General features: G+C 38.5%; 2 protein-coding genes and 1 long non-coding RNA gene across 3 annotated transcripts; 1 reads left to right on the top strand and 2 right to left on the bottom strand.

The window, feature by feature from the left end:
* Window positions 1–6,504: 6,504 nt before the first annotated feature.
* On the bottom strand, window positions 6,505–8,171 carry LOC129348031 (uncharacterized). Its single transcript, XR_008600450.1, has 2 exons — window positions 7,952–8,171; window positions 6,505–7,012 (listed from the first exon to the last, which is right to left on the bottom strand). It is a non-coding gene; the product is annotated as an uncharacterized LOC129348031 (long non-coding RNA).
* A 3,287-nt stretch (window positions 8,172–11,458) lies between these two features.
* Window positions 11,459–15,402, top strand: LOC111579354 (B-cell receptor CD22-like). The gene is made up of 8 exons (XM_023286612.3): window positions 11,459–11,679; window positions 12,070–12,149; window positions 12,317–12,703; window positions 13,182–13,487; window positions 13,584–13,847; window positions 14,247–14,334; window positions 14,434–14,470; window positions 14,965–15,402. Exons 2-8 carry the CDS (start codon window positions 12,077–12,079, stop codon window positions 15,016–15,018), a joined length of 1,209 nt encoding a protein of 402 aa, XP_023142380.1. The 5' UTR covers window positions 11,459–11,679; window positions 12,070–12,076; the 3' UTR covers window positions 15,019–15,402.
* A 2,557-nt stretch (window positions 15,403–17,959) lies between these two features.
* Window positions 17,960–25,056, bottom strand: LOC111579340 (zinc finger protein 182-like). Its single transcript, XM_035955587.2, has 4 exons — window positions 24,995–25,056; window positions 22,343–22,514; window positions 19,995–20,300; window positions 17,960–19,552 (listed from the first exon to the last, which is right to left on the bottom strand). Exons 2-4 carry the CDS (start codon window positions 22,512–22,514, stop codon window positions 18,774–18,776), a joined length of 1,257 nt encoding a protein of 418 aa, XP_035811480.2. The 5' UTR covers window positions 24,995–25,056; the 3' UTR covers window positions 17,960–18,773.
* Window positions 25,057–25,853: the final 797 nt, after the last annotated feature.

Genomic DNA, 25,853 nt, shown 5'->3' with positions numbered 1-25,853 from the left:
ATGAAAACACGCCCACAAATGATGTTCAGATTGAAGTTCCAGATGTCCGCCATCTCCTGGTGTGAAGTGGTAACCACATGAGGCACCATATTTGCAGCTATAGCTTGTTATGTTCAGCAATGTTGCTTGTCGCAATATTGCGACTTTGGCGCTTAGAGGTTAACTTATTTATGTGTGTATGCATGTATTTATTGATTTATTTAGTACTGTTAACATATCAGAGTTCTGAGTGAATTTTTCTTAAGATAGGCAAAGGCCATTTATTGATTACATATAGGCTGTTAAATGTTTATTAAAAACTAAAAAGCATTTTAAAAAAAAACAACTTAGGCATTTATTGAGTCACTAAAATACTGTAGAGTACAGACCACATCAGCATGATTATAAGCATCCTCTGGTAAATGAACAACCAGATACTGATGTCTCTCACCATATGGACTTCAGGAGATGATTAGATGATGATAAACTGTGACCTACTGGTTGGATTCTCTCTGTTCTCATGTTTCTTACATGTTTGTCCACTGACAGCCGGGTCCTAATGTTTTTTGAGCAACACACCATACTATGACGTTTTTACAATGATGGTTCTACTATGGAACCAGTTTGACATGTTCAGGTGTTCTTTGTGTGAAAACTCAGAGATTTCAGGGATCAGAAGGTGGTTTTCAACTTTCTTTATTAACTTTCTGCTTCAACTTTAAACTAAATTTCCTTCACTAACCCAGCCCTCTGGACTTCCAGGAAGCTGTGTTCCTATTGGCTGTCCAGGTGTCTGCTTGGTGTTATCAGGAACACCTGAGCAGCTCAGTGTCTTCCTGCTTTATTTAGCTGCAGACAAACATTTCCTCTGTTTCTCTTCACCAGTGAACCGGGTTTGGCTCCGTTGCTTCAGTTTGTTCTTTAGGCGTTGGCTTGCAGCTTCCAGTAGTAAAATCGTCTTTAATGTGTTTCTTGGTGTGTTTTAGGGCTTTGTACTGGATAGTTGTCTTGGTAAAGGTGGTTCTTTAGCCACAGTTAGCACATGGTGCTAATGTGTGCAGTGATTAGTGGATTTGTTGCAGCTGAGTTGTGTCTTTATCTTGGCTGTAGTGAGTCTTCAGAGGTTTTTGGTCAGACACATTCTGTGTTCTTGTTTGAGAACCAATGCTGGTTGTCCAGAAGGTAAGAGTTCCTGTCCTGATTCTCTGTTCTCAGAGGTTCTCTGGTAGGCTGCAGGAGACTTTAGCGTTTGGGTTGTGTTAGTTTGGTTTTTGTCTGGTTTCATTTGGACGACTATCTTGAGGCCCCTCCATGTGGTTTAGTGAGGTTTTCTGCAACAGTTCTACAAAGCAACCTGCAGCAGAAGAGACTTTGAGAGTTTTTAGGAAGTTCTGGAGACCAGACTTTAGAGCAGCAGAAACATTTGTCAGCAGTTTGAGCAGGAGAAGGTGAGCTTCAGAGTAGAAATGAGACAGAAACCTTCTTGACCCGTGTGGTGAGGTCCTGTACCAAGAGTTTGAGCAGGTTGTGAAGAGTCTGTAGTTCTTTGGTCTGAAAGCACAAGAAGAGTCGACTCATTAAAGGAGAAAACGGGAGATATTGTTGGTTCTTCTGTCACTCTGCAGTTTCCTTAGACTGAATATAAAGTTTATATTTTAAATGATTTCCCATGTGAGCCCAAGAAGACTTCAATAAACTCCCTCCATCCCCTGGACACAACATATTTTATTACCATGTTAAATCTTTTTTTTTTATGTTTTTCAGTTTTAATCATAGTTTTAGCGTAGTTTTTTCTCTTTGCTTGTTTAGTTTTGTCATCTGTGTAAAAGGTGCTAAACAAATAAAGTTGAATTGAAAAACTGAATAACTGACTAACTCATGATTGTGACAACAGAAGTATTTTCATTGTGATTGAAGGTTTATTTCATTTTTAAGGTTGGGGTTAAAAATCTTGACAGAAAAAGAAGATTAAAGAAATAAACTACATAACAAAAAGTAATTAAATCAAAGGAAAAAAAATTAATACAATAAAACTTTGAAAATGTTTTATTAATAAAAAGATTTAATAAATTTAAGATGTAATTTTCTAATTAAACATTTAATTTTTTAATTAAATGTTTTGTCCTTTTAAAGGTTTAATAATCTAATTAAATGTTTTGTCTTTTTAAAGGATTAATAATCTAATTAAATGCTTTGTATTTTTTTTAAATGTTTAATATTCTTCTTGTTTAATTGTATTTTTTAAATGTTTAATGATGGAAAATACTTTATCTGTAATTTCTAATATTTGTATTTTTAAAATTTTGTTTAATTTCATAATGACATGTAATGTATCTTGTTGAATTATCTCATTCAATATTTTGTCTGTTTAATAGAATGTAATGTAATTTAATGTTTAACTATTAAACAGACAAAATATTGAATGAGATAATTCAACAAGATACATTACATGTCATTATGAAATTAAACAAAATTTTAAAAATACAAATATTAGAAATTACAGATAAAGTATTTTCCATCATTAAACATTTAAAAAATACAATTAAACAAGAAGAATATTAAACATTTAAAAAAAATACAAAGCATTTAATTAGATTATTAATCCTTTAAAAAGACAAAACATGGGCACACATATAGCTCAATGGGTTAAGCAGGTGACCCATGTACAGGGGCTGGTCTCTGATGCAGTGACTCGGGTTCGATTCCAGCTTGCGTCCCTTTTCTTCATGTTTTCCCCCGACTCTTCTCCCCCGTTTCCTGTCTGTCTCTCACTGCGCCTATCCAATAAAAAGCTGAAAAAGGCCAAAACATTTAATTAAAAAATTAAATGTTTAATTAGAAAATTACATCTTAAAGACAATAAAACTTCAAATAAGAATTACACAGAAAATACAATGAAGCATTTAAAAAGAAAATTAAACATTAAAAGGTGGTAAAACATTTAAAAAGAAAAACCTTAAAGATTTAATCAAAACATTAAATATTGGGAAAGAAAAAGAAACTCAAACAAGCCGATAAAACATTTGAAAAAACAATTAAACATTAAAAAGACAAAACATTTGGATATCAAATCAGACATTAGAAGAGAATAAAAGGTGAGAAAAGAGCAAAACTAAACGTTTAAGAAGAATCAAACTAAAGATGAAACATTTCAAAAGACACCAGTTAGACTTTAGAAGATCAAATTAAACAGAAGAGACAATAAAACGATCAAAAAGAGCAAAAACAGATAAAAGTCAAAGCGTTTTCTAGTCTGAAATGAAAACATCAAGTTGTTTCTTCAAACATTTCCCCTTTCTATGTTCTTGGTTTGATTGTGGATAGATTTACTAAGAACTCATTTCAGAAAACTGCTTTCCAGATAAAGTCTAGTAGTAGTTGAAGGCATTTTTCAAACTAATGTTACCTTCTGATCTCCACAAACTTTACTGTTCAGTGAAGAGAATCAAAGTTTGTTGAGTATTTCTAAAAAACCCACAGGTGAAGGTCTGAGAAGAACTCAGATGGATGGTCTAAATGTGAAATCAAGACTCATGGTCACAAGTTTTAAGGCTTCTGTTAACCGGAAAGTTCAAACTAACAGTGAAGTACTGAGAAACTTTTAAAACTTCAGCCCTCAGACTGTCTAAAGGTTCAAACTAACAGAGAAGTACTGAGAAACTTTTAAAACTTCAGTCCTCAGACTGTCTGAAGGTTCAAACTAACAGAGAACTACTCAGGAACTTAGAAGATATCAGTCCTTGGACTGTCTGGAAGTTCAATCTAACAGAGAACTACTGTGGGACTTAGAAAATTTTAGCCCTCAGACTGTGTGAAAGCTCAGGTCCTGAGGACTCGGGAGGTCTGGAGGCTTTGAATCTCTTGGAACTGAGGGTTCAACCCTCCAGCACAAAGGCTGAAGTCCAACCTCCTGAGAAAAACGGTCGAGTCGAGACTCAAGTTAAAAAAAACTCGAAAATGGCAAAAAAAGTAGATAATAAATGCACAAAAAAAAGAAGAATTAGTATCTGAGTGAGTAGCTCAGGAGGATAAGAAGAGAGACTACAGAGTGGAAGGTCGCAGGTTCAAGACCCGCCACTGGCAGTTTTCTTTCTTTGTCTTTGTCAGGATATTGAGAAAATTTAAGAAGGGTCTGGTCTTGAACCAGCGACCTGCAGCTCCATAGGCAAATTCTTAACTCACTGAGCTACAGATCAGATAAAAAGAAATAAATTTGTCGTCCCTTTGGCATCGAAGTTAATAAAGTGACCACATGGATGGAGCCAAGGTGGAGTCAGGGCGGAGAGTAGGCGGGGAGGTGGGTGGCGGCCTCCCCCCTCTACTCCCCCACCGCCCACCACACCTTCCCCCGTCCGACTAGTTCTTCGAGTCTCCACGAGTTCTTCGAGTCTCCATGGGTTTTCCCAAGTTTCTGGAGTTTCCACGAGGTCGGAGGCAGAACAAGTTGTCATGAAGAGGTGTTGAAGTCGGCCAGGATGGACTGACTTTTTACAGCAACTAGAAGGAAGACCACTAGAAGAGCAGGTCTTTAACCACCATCCATAAAATCCATGGAGTCACTCCAGAGAAATGAAAGGTCAACTTTTATCAACCTCCATCCACATGTTCAACTTGATATCTTTACTTGGACATTTTTAGCACCACAAACCTTTAGTATCACACTTTATTATCCTTTACTGGGACTTTAATGGAATCCACCAGCAGATTTAGTTTTTGTTGAGAAACTTTTTTCTTGTCGTCGTGGGACTGCAGTATTTAAAACTGTTCCTTCTATTTTACCTCATGTTTATTAGTTTTATTTATTTATTATCCCTTATTAATCCCAGGAGGGGAAATTCTGATTTTCGCATCTCTCCCCAATTGGGGGAGTCAGAGCGACAGGTCAGCCACGATACAGTGCCCCTGGAGCAGGAAGGGTTAAGGGCCTTGCTCAAGGGCCCAACAGTGGCCACATCGGCGCTTGAACCTCTGACCTTCTGATCAGTAGTCCACAGATTTAACCGTTGCGCCACCACTGCCCCTTTTTAGTGGAGAAAGTTATTTTAGTTGTCGATTAGTCTCTTAAAAACCAAATAATAAATTGGATTAGTCAAGCGGTTTAAATTTCTTACTTTGTCATATTTTAAATGTGACAGAAAATGGAAAAATAAAGTGTCTTGAGACAATTCCACCTGTAATTGGCGTTATATAAATAAAATTGAATTAAAATTGTATGTATCTTGTAATGTTGGAGTAATTCAGCCATACATGTTGGAAAACACATTTTCTTTGTCCATTAATCTGTTGATTGTTTTCTCCAGTAATTCATTTCTTGTTTTGGTTTGTAAAATGTCAAACCCAAATATATTCAGTTTACTGTCATAAAAACCAAAAAGATTTACATTCATGATGCAGGAATCAGGCAGTTTTTCACTTTTTATCTTAGTTTAGTCAGAACGATAGTTGATAATGTGTGAATTGTTGCAGCTTGTGAGCCGTAGAAGGTTTTAATCTTTGGGGCCGAGTGTCAGAAAATATTTAGAAACCAACATCAACAAAACACTCAACAAAGATTTGAACATCATTAAAGGGAAATCCAACTTTTGCATGACAATGTCTAATTAAAGGACATTTATTTCCAACGTAAATGTGTGATATTCATCCTCTGGAGCTTTCTCTTCACATCGTCTTCCACCTGGACTGGTTTGGTCGGGAGCATGTGCAACAAACATTTGAAAAACTGCACTTTAACATCAATGAATGACACTGAAGTTTAATCGCTACATAAATGAGACTGAGTCTGGATGTGCTGCTCTGTCATTAACTCCTAAGTTTAGGGAAAGTTCAAACAAAAGAGGACAGTTCAGATCAGACTTGAGAATGAGCTTATTTTGAACAAACATCTCAGACTTTCTGAGCTTCAGCACCTCTAGCAAGATATTTTAACAACAAGCAACTCAAGAGATCCACAAGTTGGAGAGAGTTAGCTTTAGCTGAGCCAAACAACATGTGGGACGCTAACCTAGCAAACATTTCAGACTTTTCTCTGTGAATTCTGAGAAATAATTTACTATTTAATGACAGAGCTACACATCTTAACTCAGTCTCATTAAAACAGACTCTAATTCAGTGTCATCCATCCATGTTAAAGTGCAGTTACCCAAAATGTTTGTTGCATGAGCTCCAACAAAACCTGTCCAGGTAGAAGGCCACTTTGACAAACAGGAAGTGGAAGATTCCAAGCAGATTTATAGAAGGGGGAACCAGACTGTACTAAGTGTGGTCCAGTATAGAGGGGTGTTTTGTGGGTTTTTAAGGCTGATAATGATTATTAGTGAGACATTTAGAGTAGATATTCATTTGCAGTAAATGAAAGTATTTAAAATCTTGAGTTAAACTTAGAAGAACACAAACTAACAGAAAACTTTGTTGATACGTTTTTGTTTTGTTTACAGATGTTAAAGGAGTTTTATTCATGATGTATAACCAATCAAATCACTCCAGAAGACAGAGCGACCACAGGTAGATAAAGGTTCAGAGCCAAAGTAGCGCCATTTTTAAATGTATTTATTACTGTAAATCAGTAAAAAATAAAATACTGATAATCAGTAAATCAGTCAGCCCACAATTACTACAATTCTACAATGTATGTCTCTTTCCTTTGACTTGTTATTTGTACAATATACGATGTATATGATGGTGTTTTTTCATACCAAAGGCTCTACTATGATGTTTTCTAAGAGACATACGATGCTACTCTGGTTGTTCTGGCTCTGGGCTGCTGCACTCCTCCTCTGTTGTTTTCTGGATTGTACTCAGCTTCATGCCTTCGTCCATCCGGCCTCCGTTGACTCGTCCCGCCTGCCGTCTCTGGAGCTGAAGCTGGATTGGAACAGACCAAAGTACAGTCCAATCACGAAGCCAGCTGCCTCTCAAAAGGCTCCTTCATCTGGCAGGTGGCAGCACTTCTTCTGAGGGGAAGCTGAGCTGGCCCAGCAGAACTTTGGAGATGTGTTCCAGTGGTTGGTGGATGTGTGGGGAGATAGAGAGGAACCTTTGAATTGTTCACAAAGGAAAACAGGAAACCCATTGGTAGTTTTAGTTTAGGCTGCTACTGCGGTGTGTTTTTGGGTTTTAAGAGGTGAAAAGGAAGAGTTTTTTTCGTATTGATTATGTTTTACTTTGTTCCTGGTTGGAATGTCCATCAATGTCAACATGAAGTTCACTTTTAGTTCTGATTATTTATTTTTATTTTACTAACACCCATTTGTTTTTAACCCCCTCACATGTTGTGTTGTTGTAAACTTACTCTTTTAAATAAACACTCGTCTAACCCTCTGGAAACCAGCGTTTGGACTGTTTTTGTGTTGCTCATCACCTACTGACAGCTGTGGACTAAAGGCTATACTGTGACGTTTTTAGAGCCACATGCTATACTATGATGTTTGTTGGGCGACACGCTATACTATAGGCTTTTTAAATTGACATATTACTGTGACATTTTTTTGTTTTAGTATTTTTTTGTTTTTATTAGCAACATATAAGAATTCGAACAGTTTTAAAAGTTACTATACTTTTACTTGTGCAATGAAATTATTATTCTATGGCATTTTTTAGATGACATATTATAGTCTGATGTTTTGTTGAATAACATACTATTTTGACAATATACTGCACTATGACATTTTTTGAACCATATATCATACATGACAATTTTAGGCAACATCCTATCATTTTGCGCTTTTTGAACCACATAATAATCTATGTTTTGTTTTTTTTTCTTGCCAACATGCTGTACTATGAACTACAGGCCATACTATGTTATTCTTGAGTAAAGCATACTATACTTTGACATTTTCTGAACTACATCCTATACTATGGTGTTATACACAGAGTGCTTTGGTTACATGTTGATTTATAATCTAGATTTTTTTCTGTTTTGTTTTTTGACAGGATTACCACAGACCTGACTGTGAACACCGTTGACACCCACCTCAGGGAGACGCTGCCTAAGATCTCAAGGCTGCTTGGTCGTGGTCTTTCTGGCACGTACTCTTCCAAGATGAGCCGGGAAGTTTAACACTGATGGAATGACACCAGGTCTAAGCCTACAAACTTCCAATTCCTCCTCAACCCATAGTGTCTGGGAAACCTACATGGAGTAAGAAAAGTAGACAGAGAAGTAATTAAGTCTGTCCTTGCTCTGGAGGACGGCTGTGGAGCGGCTCAGTGTAGCACCATCGTCTCAGAAAGTCGAGTCGAAAGCCATGTGGAAGCTCCCACAGGTGGATAGATGCACACCTGCAGCAGAGGGGCAGGTGGCAGGAAAGGGGGGTCAAGACCAGGGCTGTGACAACATTGCTCAGTGGAGTTCTATGTGCAGATCAATGCAGCAAGCCGGCGTTTGCTTACTCCCAACAGGAGTTTCTTGATCTCTCTGTGCTCTCCAAAACTGCTGGAATGAGACATGAATTAGTACGGAAGAGATGTAGAGGGAAGCTAACTGGAGTTAAAGGGAATTTTGTGGACTGCCTGGCAAGAGGAGATAAGATTCTTGATCTTTTGTATGCTAATGTGGGAAATGCATACAAAGCCACTGCACTGCCGCCTCTTGGTGGATCAGACCACAAGCTGGTACACCGCTTCAATTCCTACACTGCAGTTGCTAAGAGACAACCTGTCACCACTAGGACAGTGAAATACTGGTGTCGGGAAGCAGAGGAATCTCTGCAGGACTGCCTGGAGCTCACAAACTGGAATGTTTTCTGTGAGTCATATGAGGATGATACTGAAGGACTCATAGACTGCATCTCTGAATACATGGGGTTCTGTGCAGATGCCAACATCCCCAGCAGGGAGATTTGATGCTTTCCTGACAACAAACTTTGGGGTCACCAGCAGCCTTAAAGCCCTGCTAAACCAGAAGAAAATGGCTTTCAGAGAGGGTGAGAGGGGCAAAGTAAAGGCACTGCAAAAAGAATGTAAGAGGAAGATGGAGGAGGGAGAGAAGCCTACAGGATGAACCTGGAACATCAGCTGGGGCATGATGGTGTGAAGCAGGCCTGGTCCACTATGAGGAAGATCACTGTCTCTGAGCAGAAGGGTGGACTGCTGCCAGACAGAGACCAGGACCTGGCTGATGGCATGAATGCATTCTTCAATAGATCCGACATCACTGCCCCATCTTCTCAGCTCCCTGTAGTGCTTATTCACCCGTCCTCTAGCTCAACCATTTCCTCCCATCCTCCTCCTCCAACCCAAACTTGTACCTCCATCCTTTCCCCTAGCTTTTCCACCATCTCATCCTTAACAATCCAGAAATTTCAGGTGAAAAGGGAACTGGTCAGGCTGAAACAGGGCAAAGCAGCTGATCCTGATGGTATCAGCCCCAGACTGCTGAAGACCTGCTCCATTCAGCTGTGTGACATCCTCACATACCTGTTCAACCTCAGCCTGAATCTGCAGAAGATCCCCACACTATGGAAAACATCCTGCATAGTCCCCCAAGAGGAAACATCCTTCTCACTCCTGTGACTACAGACCTGTACCTCTCATCTCTTACATCATGAAGACATTTGAGAGACTGGTCCTTTCCCATCCAAGACCCAGGGTGAGGATGTACACAGACCCCCTGCAGTTTGCATATCAGCCCAGCGTTGGTGTGGATGATGCCCTCATCTACATGCTGCAGAGGGCCTACGGACATCTGAACACTGTAGATGTGACTGTGAGGATCATGTTTGTTGATTTGTCAAGTGTCTTTAATGCTATCAAGCCGGCTCTGCTTTGTGAGAAGTTGAGGATGATGCAGGGGGAGTCAACATTGGTCTCCTGGGTCATGGACTATCTGTACTGCAGACCATATTCATTCATATTTTAACTTATGAATTATATGCTGTGCATATGTTTTAAACTTTTTACATTTTTTCTAACTAGTATAGATATATGACTATTAGATCATTATTTAGACTATTATTGTTGGTGTTTTGTCGGGTTGTGGGTTGTCTATCTGTCAAATGCTGCTGTTTCAAATAATTTCCTTTGTAAGGATCAATAAAGTATATATTCTATTCTATTGATAATCATCAGTGAAGGACACAATTGCATCAATGTTTGTTTAGTGATTGACTGCATTTTCAGTGTAAAACATGTGTTTGATGTGAAACCACAGATTCTCCATGGAGTCCAGAATTAAAATCTCAGGTGAAGTGAAGGAGAAGAAGTCTGTCACTATCAGCTGCTCAGCTTTCACTCCCTGTCCACATTCCCCTCCTCAACTTACCTGGAACCTCCAGTACAGATAAAGTCAAGAGACCTAAAACCTTTTCCTGCGGGAAGGATGAAGGGGAGATGGAGGAATGAAGAAGGGATGAAAGAGAGATGGAGGAGAGATGGTGAGAAGATGGTGGAGGAGGAAGAAGGAGAAGATGAAGAGATAGAGGCAGGATATAGCAGCAGATATTTTCTTGGTAACTTTGAGCTTTGACTCTGAGTGTTTTTACTTCGGCACACTTTTGCAACTCAAACCTGCCCAAGTTCCTCCTTGTCTCAGCGTTCCTGAACATCTCATCCAGCAGATCATCACAGCTCCACATCTTGCAGAGGCCTCCCTCTAACTACTACAAATGCTACACAAGTATCACTTTCCTTCTGCTAAACAGGTGAATTTACAAATTACATCTGGTTTTCCAGTTTCCAAAGTAGCTCTAAATTCATCACCTTTTCAACCAACTGCTTCCAGTGACAATCACAGTTCATTGTTTTATCTGCATTTATTCATTCATTTATTCATTCATTTATTCATTGTTGTTGTTTATTGTTTGTTTGTAGTATAATTTAATAAATGTTTGTATATAATTATCATTGGTTCTACCGTGTATTTCTTTCTTTTGGGAACTGGAGGTCAATGAAATCAGAGTTTATGACTTTCATAATGAGACTGATGAGTTTCTTTTTCATCAAAGTCTCTTTGACATTTAGTCTGAATTGATCATTTTCTCAGACAAGCTGAGGATGGTGCCCCTAAACTAACGAGTGCAATTTTAATGATAAAGACCAGTTTCTACCATTAGGTGTGTTGCAGCCTAAACTTTTACCCACATTGTTTGGTGCAGCTGTATGAGACTAATTTCTGCAACAATATTTTGCTGCATAAGTTAAAAGGGTAACTTTATGGATCCTCGATGCTCAGTTGGTCAGTGAGTCAGCAGTGTGCTGCAGGTTTAATGTGGTTTTCACACTACAAATGTGTTCAACTATAAACCTACAGTATGTGTGATATCTGATGAACTACAGTCAGTGTGTCAGAGAGAAGTGGTTGATGTGAATTTATCAGTTCATCAACAAAGTGCTGAGAAACAGCTGAGAGCTTGAAGTGAACAGAGGAAGTTGGTCAGTTGCTTCTGCAGGATCCTCACAGTGACTGGAGCCTCAATGTCTGGACTCAACTTTCTGACAGCAGATGACAGATCAGATCATCTGTACAATAAATCAGTCAGTCACACCATGATGAGCTGAAGATGCCCTAAAAAGGTGAATTCCTCTTTCACAGAGTTGGAGCAGGAAGGATGAAGACATCTTTAAATATCAGGTCACTGAGTTTTAACATTAGAGCAAACAAACAGGGAAGTTGTTCATTTGACCTGCTGCTCATCAATGGAAATTCACTGATTAACGGATTTTAAAAGTCAAGTTTCTGTGTTTGAGCTGCAGATTGATTTGGTGAGAAAAATGTTACTGGTTTTTGTATTTGATTTTTATTTTCAACCTTCAGACTTGTGTTAGTTTTTTAATTTTCTTGAATTCTCTTTAAAACATTTTGCATTTTATCTTTCTCATTTTTGTTGCTATTTTTTTGAATGGAAAATGAGTCTCAAAGAAATGAGATGGTGCATCAGAATCATTTTTAAGTATAAAATCGTAAACTAATGTTTGATTATTGTTGATTGAATGATTTGAGCTTGACTTCTAAAACTTTAAAATCTGGCTGTTCACAGTTCCTTGTGTAAATTTGAGGTTGATTGCAAAAACATAAATACGTCATTAAAAGAACTTTTTTTGTTTAAATATGAAAAAACAACACAAAATCTACATTTTCTTATCATGTTCCAGTCCAGAGATGAGTTTGATGGCAGCTCTGTGTGTGAACATGGTGACAGTCAACATGTTACTGAGTGTCTTCTTTCTTTCAGGTGAGCTGTTTGTTGACTTTTATCTGGAGAATCAAATCATTGACAGTATTTGATGTGAGATTGTTCACAGGACAAACATGTTGCTGAACTGTACTTGATGTTTCTCAGTCTTTCTCTTCAGACACATTTTGTTCCACATCATGTTCATCATCACTTTGGTTTTACAGGTGTTTCAGCTCAGTGTGGATCTATAACACCAGCAGCTCTCTTCATCACTGCACCAAAGGAGATGGAAGCACTGAGTGGATCTTGTTTGCTAATCCCCTGTAACTTTAGAGCTAAAGATGGAACACAGTTTGACAGCAGCAGAGAAATATATGGAGTTTGGATTAAAAATGACCCACGATTTTCTAACAAAGACAATGTAATTTTCAACAGTAGTCAGTCAGTTAACAGCTACAAAATGCAAATGACTGGAAACCTGAGAGAACAAAACTGCACCACTCTGTTCTCTGATTTGGACAAAAGTAAAACAAAGAAATACTTCTTCAGAATTGAGAGCGAACACTTCAGAGCAACAGCTTTTGATGATCCTCTTCAGATAACAGTCAGAGGTAAGAGAGTTTAGTTTTTATGTGTCTGTAATATTATAGTAGAGAAGAAAAAGTGAAATCAGTTGTAGTTTTGTTGTGAAACAGTGAAGTCCATGAATGTAACCTTCAGTGTGAATCCAACATGTAGAGCAGGAAGATCAACAGAATCAGTCAGAGTCCAGAGGTGAAGAAAGCCTCTGTGAACACAAAGTGTTGGATTGAAAAGTTGTTCCAGTTGAATGGTGCTGAGAAACTGACAGGATCCATCAAAGTATCTTTCTGTTGTGTCTCCTGCTGTCTGCACTGCTGCAACTGTAACACTGGAAACATGTCAGCAGCTGAATTCACTGTGGACAGTTTTCACTCCTTCACATTTATCATCATCAGTGAAGGACAAAATCTACATCAGCTTTATTGTAGTTGAGTGATTGCATCCATGAGTGTTCAGTAAACTGACTGTATTTTCAGTGTAAAACGTGTGTTTGATGTGAAACCACAGATTCTCCATGGAGTCCCAGAATCAACATCTCAGGTGAAGCGAAGGAGAAGAAGTCTGTCACTATCAGCTGCTCAGCTTTCACTTCCTGTCCACATTCCCCTCCTCAACTCACCTGGAACCTCCAACAAAACTGTCACAGCCAAATAGAGGAAAACACAGATGGAACCTTCACAAGTAAAATCCAGCAGAGCATCACTCTGTCAGACTCACATGATGGATTCAACATCAGCTGCTCTGCCACATATCCTGTGGATGAAGGAAAACCTGGAAAGACCAAAGAGACACAACAGACTCTCAGTGTTACATGTAAGTCATCCTGTCTGCTCATCATGATTGATTTCTTCTGTTTTCAAGGCTCTGATTCATCTTTCATGTTGTACATTTTTGTCCCATTTTCCTCAGATGCCCCCAAAGAAACCTCAGCATCCATCAGTCCATCAGGTTTGGTGTCAGCAGGTAGCTGGGTGAACCTGACCTGCTCCAGCAGAGCCAATCCTCCCATCAGCAGCTTCTCCTGGTTCTTAAAAACTAAAGATGGATCCATGAAAGTAGCTGAAGGACAGTTTTACACAGTCAACATGACCAACATGACAGAAAGTTATTACTGTGAGGCCACAAATATTCTTGGTCATAACAGATCATCATGGATTCACTTGAAGAATGAAGGTAAATGCAGAACTGAATTGAATGTTTCAGTCATTCTTCTTTCTGATGATCTTTAGATTTGTGTGTTTATTTGACTGTAAAACACTGACTGCTGTTTCAATACACTTGAATGTGACCTTTAAGAGAAGAAGTGCAGAAGAACAAACTTCAAGAATCTTATTTTTATAATTCTGAGAGGGAACTGAAAACGTTTCATGTGAGTTAGTTTGACTCTTGATGTTAAGTTTCACACGTTTCTAATTTGTCATGAAGAATAAAGTGGTGAAGACTGAGCTTCAAAATATACAAGTTTCATCAGTTCAAAGTTAACAAGTTTGCAAACAGCAGGAATAAATGTAATAATGATTTGAAGCCAAACATTCCCACTAAGGAGAAGGTGACTGTGCTGTCTGGTTCCAGATCAGCAACACTTTGGGGCTGTTGTCCACATCACAGTGAAGATCCTGGGAATCGTGATGCTCTACAGCACAATCATCATCTCTGAGTGGTGACACAAACTTTTGTGCTAAACTTTGCAGCTGTGGATCTTTGACAGTCAGTGTTTAAATGTGTCAGTATTTATTTCTCTCATCTCTTCTTCTTTCAGCTGCTTCAGATCAAGATGCTGCAACAAACCAGAGAAGGTGAGTTAGCAGAGTTTCATTGTGATTCCATTGAAAGAGGAAAGAGAAAATCCACCTTAAAACAGCTGCTGGTGTGAAACGTTGAGTTTGATCATAGAGTCAAAGATATCAGAGGACAAATCATCAGAGACAGTGATGGTGAGATGTCAGAGTCTCTAACGTGTTTCTCTGACTCAGACCACAGGAAATCAAATCATCTTCTATGTTTGTGTCATTTCCAAGCAGCAGAGGAAACATTGATGTGGTGAATAAACATGAGAGTAAAACAGCAGCAGAGCAGCTGACTGCCTCCTGGTGTTTGGCTGCACATTCACACACTTTGTTCTTCTTTCTAACTCCCTTCATGTTTTCACTGTCAGTCTCTGTGACACTGGAACAGAAGTGAGTGAAAGTGTTGCAGCTGTTGTGTAAAAGCACAAAGTCACATGTTGACTTGAACATTTGTCCTCAAAGTGTTTGAGCTCCAACACTGTGCTCTTTCATTTCCACACAAGGACACAGAAGAAGCAGACTATGTCAACGCAGTGGTTGAAATTCAAGCATCATGAGCCACAAGGAGAGAAACAAGATGTTGACTTCACTGTCAGTGGAGTGATTTTGATTAGTTTTGACTTATTTCTACCTGCTGCTGTTATTCATGGAGTTAAATGTGATATATTAGAGGATCACAGCATCATCCAGGCCTGTACATATGAAGCAATTCTGCTGTGTAGAAGAAGAAACGATCAGCATTTATATAGCCAGTCATTTTAATATCAACATATTGTTTCTGTCTGGAGTAAAAGGAGGATTCAAATTGCAAAATCAATTGCAAAAATAATTCTTGTATAAATATTTTTTCCTCTCTGGTATTTCTCTGTGTGCTAACATAGACAAGTTTCTCTTTGTACATTTATATGACAGCTGAATTATTGTGGCATCAAATAAATAGTTTGCTTCATCAAAACACAGTCATGTCATTTATTGAGTCATCAAGTTGTAATAACACAAATGAAAACATGTGAAGTGAAGCTTTTAATCTCTGAGGTTTTCTCATCAGTAATGCAGAGCAGCAGACGAAGTGAAGTTCTTCATGTTCTTGTTGAATCTCTGGATCAACACTCACTTTGACTGTTTCCATCCCATAAGAAAAGGATAAAGAGAGATTTTACTAAATTTGATTTGTTTTATCTAAAACCTGTCAGTAAAACAGATCATTAAGTTTCTGTAGTTAGAAACTTGTATATTTTGGTGATTTATACTTAAAAAGTCTTATTCAAAATAGGTATGCATGTAAAGATGATAAATTAGAAATCATTTAACTTGTGGATTTGGTAACTCTGTTTTAAACAGAAAGAGAGTTCTGGGAAGTCTAGCTGGAGTGTAGCATCCACACAGGACTGGATGCTGCAAGAGAAACAAAAGATGACGTATTTCGGTAAGATGGTCACCCCAAGTACTTTTTCACGCACTAAGAAAACTTATCAAAGTCAATCTTAAGGACAATAATGGCCTTCTACTACCACCTTGTGGCCAATTTAAGGTACTAATTCTCCTGAGAGAAAATGCTAATTAAGGGACTAATTCATAACCTGAGGTTATCTACACGGGTTACAGTCAAAAAAAAAGAAAGAAGAAGTTGAAGTTAAATCAGAAGAGGACCATTCAAAAGGATACTGATCCTGAGGACACTAGAAACTTCACCAAGGAATGACTCAAAATAGGGAAAAGGATTCTTTTGAGCTGGTCTAGTCAGAGCTCAGATTGTAGTTCCACTTCAAACCTCCCTACAGGCACCACATGCAAAATGAAACCCTGAAACAATTTACAGAATAAAACTGTACATCAGAGGCTGCTGGATTATTATGAAAAACACAAGACGTTATTTCAATACTAAAAGGGAAATACGAGCTTCTTATGCCAAAGGTGTACTAACTTTATTCACAGAAGAATATTACATCTGCAATATTTTGTTGTATAACTGATTGTGGTGTCCCTGTAGGCAGTGAATCAAAGCAGATCAAATGTTTGCTTTTATATCCAGTTTTACATTTTACTAATTACTGCTTGCAGTCACCTGGGATGAGGTTATTTAGGTGACACCTCATCCATCCATCCATCCATCCATCCGTCCATCCATCCATCCATCCATCCATCCATCCATCCATCCATCCATCCATCCATCCATCCATCCACTCATCCATCCACTCACTCATCCATCCATCCATCCATCCATCCATCCATCCATCCATCCATCCATCCATCCATCCATCCACTCACTCACCCATCCATCCATCCATCCATCCATCCATCCATCCATCCATCCATCCATCCATCCACTCATTCATCCATCCATCCACTCATCCATCCATCCATCCATCCACTCATCCATCCATCCATCCATCCATTCATCCAGTCATCCATCCATCCACTCATCCATCCATTCATCCATCCACTCATCCATCCATTCATCCATCCATCCATCAACTCACTCATCCATCCATCCATCCATCCACTCATCCATCCATCCATCCATCCATTCATCCATCCATCCAGTCATCCATCCATCCACTCATCCATCCATCATCCACTCATCCATCCATCCATCCACTCATCCATCCATCCATCCATCCACTCATCCATCCATCCATCCATCCATTCATCCATCCATCCAGTCATCCATCCATCCACTCATCCATCCATTCATCCATCCACTCATCCATCCATCCATCCATCCATCCACTCATCCATCCATCCATTAAAGCGATAGTTTTGACTGCAGATGTGCATGTGTCCCGAACAGATCCTGTAGTTGTTGTTGTGTTGCATATTTAATTTGTTGTTAGACAGACCTGAATGTAACACATGCAGAATAATGCAGTATTTTGCTCCAATACAATGAATGACATATTATTTGAACTGGAAAAGTCAAAGTTATCCAAAGAAGATAAATACCACATGTGGCTGCTTTTGACATGAAGAAGGAACATTCTTACGTCTTATTTTAGTGATGATGTTAATTCTTGACCTTGGAAACATCATTCTGACCGAAAAAAAGAATCTTTTCACAACTTTAGCTGATTCTTATGATTGTCAGAAGTAGATAAAGTCTGAAGAAAAGCAGTTCATAATCCATAAAATTTGATTTTGTCTGAGGGATAACTTTTTACAAAAATATCACTAAACATTATTGTAAAAACTGTAATATGGATGAGCAGATGCTGCTGTGGTGCAGCAGTTAACAATGTTTCTTCTGGGTTGAAACCTGCTGGTCTGCTCGGACCTTTGGGCCCTGTGATGGACTGGTGACCAGTCCAGGGTGTATCCAGTCTCTCAGCTGGTTCCAGTTGGGCTCCAGCCCATTGCAACCTTCTGCAGGATAAAACATGCCGACTGTAACTCTTGACTTGTTAAAGTCTAAAACTAGCAGAGTTAAATAAAGTCAACCTGAGGAAATAAGTCCAGTGAATGCAAGATATCAAGTTCAATCAATTAGTCACACAGAAAACATAAAAGGCAAGACAAGGCATTTTTATTTGGATAATGCATTTCAGAATACAAAAAAATGAGTGAAGTACTTTTACTTTGGAAGTAAAATTTGTCAATTCAGTCACACCAAAACCATGTATTGTCAACATTTTATCAGCAAGCTAAACTGAAATTACCAACAAAAATGAACGAAAGGAAGTGAATAATCTGCGTTTCAGTGCACATCTAAATAAAATACAACACATACTATTAGACAGCTGCATTACAACACATCTCAGTACAGCACTCACAAAGAAAAACTTCAAGTGTGTTACATCAAAGTCATCTGATCTGAACAAACTGTTCTGAAGCAAAGTGAAGTCTCTACAAGTTGAACTTTTGAATTAAACTGTCTCAGAGAAAGCTGAAGTTTTATCTGATATGAAACCAGTCGCGTCTGTTACTTCCACATTTTACAACATAACAGAAATGAGTTCAAGTTCTTTCTTTTCTTTACAAATCCTTTTCTTTTCTGGAAAGACCCACCACAGAAATACAGACTGAAGTTGAACTGGAATGCAACCAATTCACACACACATGAACTGAACATGAGGGTTACTAAAATAATTAAATCAAAATTGACATTAATGTGTTTCTGTAAAAGTTGCCCAGTATCCATCGAGCAGGTTGACAGATTTTAAAAGATCCATCCGTCATAGTCTGACATGTAATAAACTCACAGAATCATTGTTGAAGTGGTCTAAAGGCGCTTTAAAACTAAAAGACCTACTTTTACCCTGAACGATGTGAACGAATGCGTGCTTTTTCAAGGTTTGATCTCACTGATGTTCCAGGACTACAGCTTCTCACCTGTGTGAGTTCTCATGTGGACAGTCGGATTACCACGTTCACTGAAACTTTTCCCACATGTTTCACAAGAATAAGGTTTCTCACCTGTGTGAGTTTTCATGTGGGCAGTCAGATTACTACTTGTCTTGAAACTTTTCCCACATGTTTCACAAGAATATGGCCTCTCACCTGTGTGAGTTCTCATATGGACTTTCAGATCATACCGGAAACTAAAACTTTTTCCGCATGTATTGCAAGAATGTGGTTTTACACCTTTGTGGATTTGGTGATGCCTCTTGAGTTGGCACTTATTCACAAAGGTGTTTCCACAAACATCACATTTTACAGACTTTCTACCTGCATCAGTATCATTGTGAACTCCTGACAATGAAGATTTGTCCACATTGTTACTGTGACTGCTCTTTCTCTTGTGACTCTTCTTTGGCTTCAGCGCAGCATTTCTAGTTGACTCTGGGTCTACATGTTTACTTCCGTCCTGATGTGGGCTCTCACCTACTGCTAAAGTGTAAGAGACGAGCTGCTCGCTGTTTGGTTCTACTTCACTGTGGTCATTGTCCTTATCAGTTGAAGTCAGTAGAAAGGTATCAGTCGCTTGATTCACTACAATCTGCTTTCCCTGCTGACTGGTGCAGAGTTTCTCCTGTTCCTCATTAATCTGTGGAGGCTCTGGGTCCTCATGGTCCTGACTAAAGTTGTTCTCCTGGTTACAGAGCTGTCCATTAGTGAGACCCTCTCCCTCTGTACAGACATGTTGCTGTGGGAGGTCTGGAGGGACAATGGAGCACATGAAAGAAGTTACTAACATGATGACAAGGAAACAAACATCTGAGAGAAGACATTTAATCCTCTGACCCCCAAGCCCTGTCAGGGCAGTCACATTTTTCCTCACAGTGGGATCATCCTGAACAGCAATATAAAGTCTTTCACCTCTGTGGAAACAGCACAACCATGTCTACAAATAGACTTCTGAAATGACATCTGTGCAGAATAGTGCAGTTCTGGTATAAATTTAAAAAACTAACAAAAACATAACAATGGCTGAGGCACTGATGTATCCAAGCAACGGCGAGGCGGCAAATACACATTTCAAGTCAATGTCAGTGAGTTAAGATGCAACAGCGGAATTTCTGTCTGAAAATAAACGTAACTCACAGCTCTAATTCAGATTTCTTTGTTAGTTTGCCAACACAATCATAGTTTTACATACCAACTCTGTGTAACATTACTCGTGGTTTCCAGATGGTAGCCAGCAGCCTGCGCTCATAATCCATCTCTTTATCCAACTGGCTCAGTGGTTTATCAGAAACTCCAAATATTTCTCTGGCTGCTTCTTCACATGTCCACTCAACCAGTAAAGGCTGCATTCCCTCCTGACTGGTGCAGAGTTCCTCCTGCTCCTCTTTCATCTGTGGAGGCTCTGGGTCCTGCTGGTCCAGACTGGAGTTCCTCTCCTGGTTGCAGAGATTCTGCTCAGCAAGAACATTCTCCTCCTGGACATGTTGCTGTAGAACGTCTGGAAGGCAAAATGACAAAAGCAAAAGGTTGCTAAAGGTGACGATAGGTGACGCACATCTGAGCAAATATGGTTAACCCTCTGAAGCCCAAGAACTGTCTGGACATTTTTTGCTCCAGTCACATTTTTCCTCACTGTGGGCTTATTTTTCAGTGCAGTATAAAATCCTGCACATCTATGGAAAAAACACAATGACTAAAAGTAAAGAGAACTCACAAATGTCTTCTGTGCAGTATGACACAGTTTTGACATGAATTACAATTAAAGTTGCTCCACTTCATACTGTTTGTGAGCCATGCTGCACTGATCTTATTGACCTGATGTGTTTCATTTTGCTGTCACTCTCTTTTGTCATCTCCTGTCTTCTCTCTATAAACAGTCTGCATGTCTCCTGAAAACTTTTTGGAGGAATTTTTGTCATTTGACTGTTGGTCTAAGTCAGTCTGTCTGTTGCACTTAGGAGCGCTGAATTGTGGTTTTACTATAGATCTGCTGCAAACAACGTATTTTTGGTGAATTTTTGAATGACGCATGTAGAATAGAGGTATTTCAATGAACCATATGTCAGCTGACTAGTTGTAGAACCCATGAAATGTTGAAAATCTGCTGATTCTTTCTGTTTTTACAGTTTCAGATAAATGGCATAATCTGAGAGATTTTTAAAACAAGATAACATGTTGGATCATTTTTCTGGAAATAGATATGGTACTAGTTACTGAACGATTGCTTTTGGTTGTAGTTTTCTATTAGAACATTGTGTTGAGCACTTAATAACTGGCTACCACAGTCTGACAATAAATAACTAGCGATAATGCAAGTTAGCAATGAAAGCTCAGACTTTTCTAATCATATAAACTAAATTACCCATAATTGAGGATTTCACTTGCCTACAAAGCATCTCCAAAAAGTATCTGCGTCCTCGGTTTACAAGGGTTTAATAGCAAGTCAACGTCACATTTTGCTAATAATATTGCTGTTGTCCTTTCTGAAGGTTGAGGTATCCATCTGTCTCTGGGTTGTTCTGTGATGAACCACTGATCCATCCTGGGTGTCCACCGCCTCACACCTGATATCGTTTGGGATAGGCTCTTGCCTGTCTATTTATTTACCTTTTTAACTGCTGTACTCTACTGGAAACTGTTTAAATACTACCACAGCTCATCTTGTACTACACCACACTTATATTCCATCCTATTTGTACTGTACGATAGTCTCCATATGTCATGTAAACATGTTGCACTGCTGGATGACCTGGGATCAATAAATGTAATTGTGTCAATTAAAAATTGTCAGTCTTACAGTGAAACTTTATCGTTTCACCGTGATAAAATTACAGAAAGCAGACTGACTGCCAGTGTGTCTGTTTCATTTCTATTTTCTTCTGTTTTACTCAGAAATCATCACTTATGAGTAATAATTGAAATAACATGACCTCAGATACTTGATGGCTGAACATAAGTTATTATTGTCATGAGGAACTGTTAAAGTCACGTTTTCCCAGCATGGTTTTAGCCTGTTTTCCTTTGGTCATATTTTTTCTCTCACCCTTATATAACATTTGATTTTAATGTTCATGAAATGTACAGAAGGTCTGTTACATTGTGGAAATATACTGATATTTATGACACTTACTGGTCAATTACTACCAATAATTGATCAGTTAGTAATATATTTGTCAGTGTGTCAGAGTGAATGAGTTGGGTTTGACGTGGAGCAGGAGAAAAGCTAAAATGATGGAGACATAGATAGAAAAGGCAAAGAAAAAGACTTCTGGACATTTCATTTGTATTAAATCAACATATACATGGAAGAAGGAAAACGAGGCTTTCACAGTTCACTGTGACAATTATTTATATTCAGCCATCAAAGTAAGTGAGTTGATGTTTGCCTGATTTCTTTGGGATTATTACAAAGCCTGAAAGTTAAACACCACCGTGGAGTCAGTTGAGAAATGTGAAAGTTATCCTGCTTTTCATCCACACAAACCGCAGCTCCTCTCTTTACTTCTATCAGCTCATTCAGACCAGTACAGTTCTACAAACCTGCTATGTTTAACTTTATCTCTGGTTTCCAGATGTCGTCCAACAGTCGACGCTGCCGGTCGATCTCCTCCTGGTGCTGGAAGATGATTCTTTCAAACTCCGTCAATATTTCTTCAGCAGCAGCAGTTAGTCGCTTGTTGATCAAGTCTCTCAGATTCTGGACTGAAATCATCTTAAAGTGATCAAATATTAATGTGAGACACGACTAAACAACCCTCTCTGACAACTTTTACACATCACTAAATGCTAGCGGCGGTTTGAGTAAGCTAACGGTCATAGACGTTTTTTTTTTGTTGTTGTTTTTTTTAAAACTTTATTTAAACAATGCTGTATACAAAACGGTTCAATAGCAGTCAGCTACAGAATCAAACAACAGGTGAAACACCACACTAGAGGCAAGGCAGGAAGGAAGTAAATCAATGAAAAATTTAAAGAATAATCAAGAAAAACACGGTAAAATAAGTTAAATTAAAAAGAAGAAAAAAAAACTGTAGTTTCATCATTACATAAGACTTTAGTCTTCACAGCTTTAACATTTGTGCAAAATTCAAGTGTCCAAGTAGGATTTTGATGAGGTTCTAAAGACCACAAAATTGGGTTTCTGACTGGCAGATTTGCTAGTATGAATATGAAATTTTGCCAATAATGAAATGAGATTAACAATGAACAATTTCTTAACAGGCAAATCATTAAATATATTGTAACGATCGCAGAGCCGGTCGCTGTGACTAAGTTGTTGTGCTGCAATGCACCATGGGAGTTCGGGGTGTTTAGGGTTTACATGTTGTTATTGTTGTTTATCTTAGTGTTATGGTGTTATTAGTGGTTGTGTTTTATCGTGCTTTGGTGGTTAAGTCAGTCTAGTTAGTTAAGTGTTATGTTGTCAGGACCGTGAGTGTGGAGCGTAGTGAGTTTAATGTCTTCCTGCTGCATTTCCTGTATGTGGTGGTTTGATGTGTGTCAAAATAAAAGCATTTGAAAATTAGAGGTTGCACAGAAGAGAAATGTCTTTTTCCAAGCGTAGTTTTTCTGTGCAGCTTGTGAATATATATATTAATATGCAGTTGTAAAGTTTAGCGTAATATCCAAATTTCTACTTAAAAAAAAGACAGTCACATCAAAAAATTTGACTGAATGCACATTCCCCAAAACAGATGAGCTGATGTTTCACCAGCATTGTGACAAAATGAACAAAGAGGGTCAACATTGATCTTATACTTAACCAGAGATGAATTAACTGGATAACACCTGTGGAACAATTTCAGGGATTCCTCTCACACCTTACGTGAGATGAAAAACTTCCTAGGTAATAACCAGACTTTTTCCCAGTCCACATCAGAATATAAATTTTTCCAGAAAAAGATAGAAGCCAGCTTACAAATTGTATCCCTTTTCTCTAATGCATTTATTATTGTTTTTTTTTTTAACTCAAAAAGGAATCTGAATTCCGTCCACGCCCACAGCAACACGAAGAACATCAGCGTCAGCATCCTCCTCAGCCAGCCCTGCCTCATCAACCACAACAGCCACAACACTCTAATAAATAAAACACTGGGTCAACAAAAAAAAAATATGTTAACGCTTTCCACTAGAATTTTTAAGATGAGCCGATTGCTGGCAGAATTACATTAATTCAAAGCAATGTTTTGAGTATGTTGAATTACCTTTTAGTCCAAACAAAAACGCATTTCTGAGTAACACGAACTTAATAATTGTCAACATGAATGAAAGTATTAGGACGATTAGGACGTGGATGACTGAACGAGTTTTTATTGTTTTCTGAGTGACTAGTTTAAACAACGTGGTCTCAGTTTGTTCCGATGTATTATAGCAAATCCAGCTGATGTGCTGCGTGTTGTTCTGATGGGAGGCTGCTGAGGGTCTGAGTGTTTCTGAGAACAAACCCGAGTTAAACCTGAAGTTCTGCTCTGGATCTGTTCCACTGAACACACAAACTAACACACAACACAGCAGTGGACGTGTTTCTATGTTTAGGGTTTTCTTGGTGAGACAATAAATAGTTTTCTGACTCGTTCTTAACCAGGCAGCCTGTGTAAAGTTGTGACTATCCCCAGTTGACATGGACGTGTTTCCTGAACAATCACCAGGTGTTAAACACCTGGCAGGATGACAGTGATCTATGTGGATGAAGCAGAATACTTATCGAGCTGATCGGTAGTATAATGAGTAAAACGGTGATCTCGTAATTTTATCGCTGGATTACGTGGTTTCGAATCCTCTCACCTACTTGAAAAATACGTGTTTTTTATTTCGGCCCGCACGTTTCTTTTTACTGTCTGTAGATGATATTTACATGGATACAGACTTTATTAAGTAGTGATGCCGACGTTTTTCGGCGAGGTCTAATTTATCTGGTATCTTTATTTCACGTAAATCCAGGTCTGATCGTGACGAATCTGCGGACGAAACATCTGGAGACGGAAACTATCGCCAGTTAACCTGATCACCAGTTAAACTGGAACACCGGCATCACCTATAGCTAACTTTACCTCGGCACACAGACTGCCCTACCAACACTGCACACATTTAAAAGTAAGGACTTCCAGATTTCGATATTCAGTTACAGTAGGCTATCATCAACAGAATCCTGAGCGAATGCAAATATGCATAATTAAGCATAAAATTACTTACCGTTCACCAAAATGCTTCGGCTGTGCTTCGGCTGCTCACTATGTGCTCGCTCTGGCCTTAAATATGGCCGCTCGCGCATGCGCGAAAGAGAAACTGTGGGCCGTTTCCACATCAAATTGTATTTTACATTAGCAGAACTTAAAATCAAATTGTATCACGATAAACTGAAATTTTTAAACTCTGACAAGATGATAGTAGTGTATTGAATCAAAAGGCATTATTTCTATGTCATCCAAGCTCAATAAAATAACATTTACAAGTAAAAAGTCTAACTGTATTACAGAACTTGATTTTTTATTTCACAATATATTTATTTAAGTTATGACCAAAGGTCCACGGAATTACTTTTTAGAGTGAACCCCAGTGAGACCACCTGGTTCTAAAAGAAAGAGGTGCCAGGTCTGCCCTAGCAATAAGGACAGAAAGACAAACATGTTGTGCTTCACCTGCAAAAATATCTCTGCAAAGAACACATTAAAAGTGTCACCTTTTGTCACACATGCATCTAAAAATAGACAAATGCATATGTATGTTCTTGCACAGAGTTTTTATGGAACTAGTGCTTGATTTCCGTTGGTTTGGTTTGCTTGACCTTGCAAATCTACATTTTGTATTATTACTAGTTCTGCTTTTCATTTTGTATTTGAATTGAGGTTCTGTTTTTGAAAAGAAAGTCTTGTTTTTTTGGGGGGGGGTTTCTTGAAGTAATATGGGTTGAAATTGACCATAACACCATAGATGTTACTATAGTTAATAATATAAAAATGAAATAAAAAAGTTTTCTTTGAACATTTGAGATATGTTCTAATACCCCTCTGTAATAGTCAGGTAACATAATAACCTTTTATTATTTATATAA

The sequence above is a fragment of the Amphiprion ocellaris genome, chromosome 22 (genome assembly GCF_022539595.1).
Source record: "Amphiprion ocellaris isolate individual 3 ecotype Okinawa chromosome 22, ASM2253959v1, whole genome shotgun sequence".
Lineage (NCBI taxonomy): Eukaryota > Metazoa > Chordata > Actinopteri > Pomacentridae > Amphiprion > Amphiprion ocellaris.
This window is presented reverse-complemented; position numbering and strand designations above follow the sequence as displayed.